Genomic DNA, 1,263 nt, shown 5'->3' with positions numbered 1-1,263 from the left:
CTCCCCCACCCCAGGCTCCGAGGCTTGGGAACAGCCAGGCTGACAGCACAGGACCTTTTGCTGTTTCGTGCAGGGCCACACTCATTTGAATCTGACTAGCTAGAGACAAGGTAAGAAAAAAGACAAAAGTGTGGTGCTCGTGCTTTGTACCTTCTTGAAGAGGACCACGCCGTCCTTGCTAAGCTGGTACTTGGAGAAGACATCAGCACTAGAGGAAATCCCAAAAGGAATGTCATCCACAGCTTCTGCTGCCAAGAGGAACTCTCTCGAAGCCTCCGATGTCAAATCCTGGAGAACAAGGAAAGGTGTCTCACACATTGGACTGAAGCACAAACATCCCAGGGCTTACCAGTCAGAGAACTGGCAGATCAAGTAAGGCAGGACAGCAAGTGTTTCACAACTCAGAGAGCCTTCCCCAGCTGTCAGAAACCCACGGGGCAGAAAGGCGCCGGGCACGTGCAAGAGCTGCTCATGTGGAAGCACAAACCCTACCTTAAAGAAGCCGATCACAACCACTTCGCTGGAATCCACCAAGGTCTCTGCTGCAGCAGCGTCTGTCAGGGTAGTGGCAGCAGGGCCAGTGCGCTTCTTCAGCCAGCTGACAATGTCATCTGCTTCTCTGCCAGCTACGCCGGAAAGATAAGAGCACCGATTCACTTTCTCCCTTACCAAGTTTAAGAAAACGAAACCTCCAATCTTCGAGCAGCTGGCCAAGAGGTCAGGAGGAATCAAGATATTGTTTATGCAACTCTCTTCCTTTCACTCCTACTGCAATTAAGCTAATCCCTAATTGTTAAGTCAATGTACAAGGAGCTCTAAGGAACCCCTTCTTCTCTTGCTTCTACCCCAAGTACACCCTTAACTTTGACCAGCAATACAGTATTTCTCCAGAATGCCAATATCTTTCATATAAATATGTCACCTTTTCCTTTCAAAGTGAGTATTCTGGACATTACTTTGAGCATCCAGCACAACGTGGCTTGGTTTAGTTGAACTATGCTTTTCTTGGTCTTCCTTGCACCCCTGCCTTACACCTTGCCTTAGCCCCTTCACCCAACTGCCCAAACATTTTTTGAGTTCTGGGTGTTACGACGCTTGAGCAAAGCCAAGCCGTGCACCACATCGAGCCTGGATTGCTTTGCCTTCCTACAGAAGAACAAACCCAGCTGCTTCAGCTGGTAGCAGAGACCGCCCTGGCTTCGGGTGAGAAAGCCCGTGACCAGCAGCCTCGCTCCCCACCACCCTGGGCACGGCACCTGCCCG

At 50.6% G+C, this 1,263-nt stretch overlaps 1 protein-coding gene across 1 annotated transcript in view; it reads right to left on the bottom strand.

Annotated features, from left to right (window-relative positions):
- The window catches only part of P4HB (prolyl 4-hydroxylase, beta polypeptide), a gene marked incomplete at its 5' end in the record, with an annotated part of 8,158 nt that extends 7,532 nt beyond the window's left edge, over positions 1 to 626 (bottom strand). Inside the window, 2 exons of the mRNA XM_009873925.1 lie at positions 151 to 288; positions 493 to 626. Of these exons, the coding sequence (XP_009872227.1) occupies positions 151 to 288; positions 493 to 626 (272 nt within the window). The remainder of the gene's footprint in view (positions 1 to 150; positions 289 to 492) is intronic.
- Between the last annotated feature and the right edge of the window lie 637 nt (positions 627 to 1,263).

This window comes from Apaloderma vittatum, unplaced genomic scaffold (assembly GCF_000703405.1).
Source record: "Apaloderma vittatum isolate BGI_N311 unplaced genomic scaffold, ASM70340v1 scaffold17887, whole genome shotgun sequence".
NCBI classification, from domain to species: domain Eukaryota; kingdom Metazoa; phylum Chordata; class Aves; order Trogoniformes; family Trogonidae; genus Apaloderma; species Apaloderma vittatum.
Note: the sequence above shows the minus strand (reverse complement) of the source record. Positions and strands in the feature narration are given on the sequence as shown.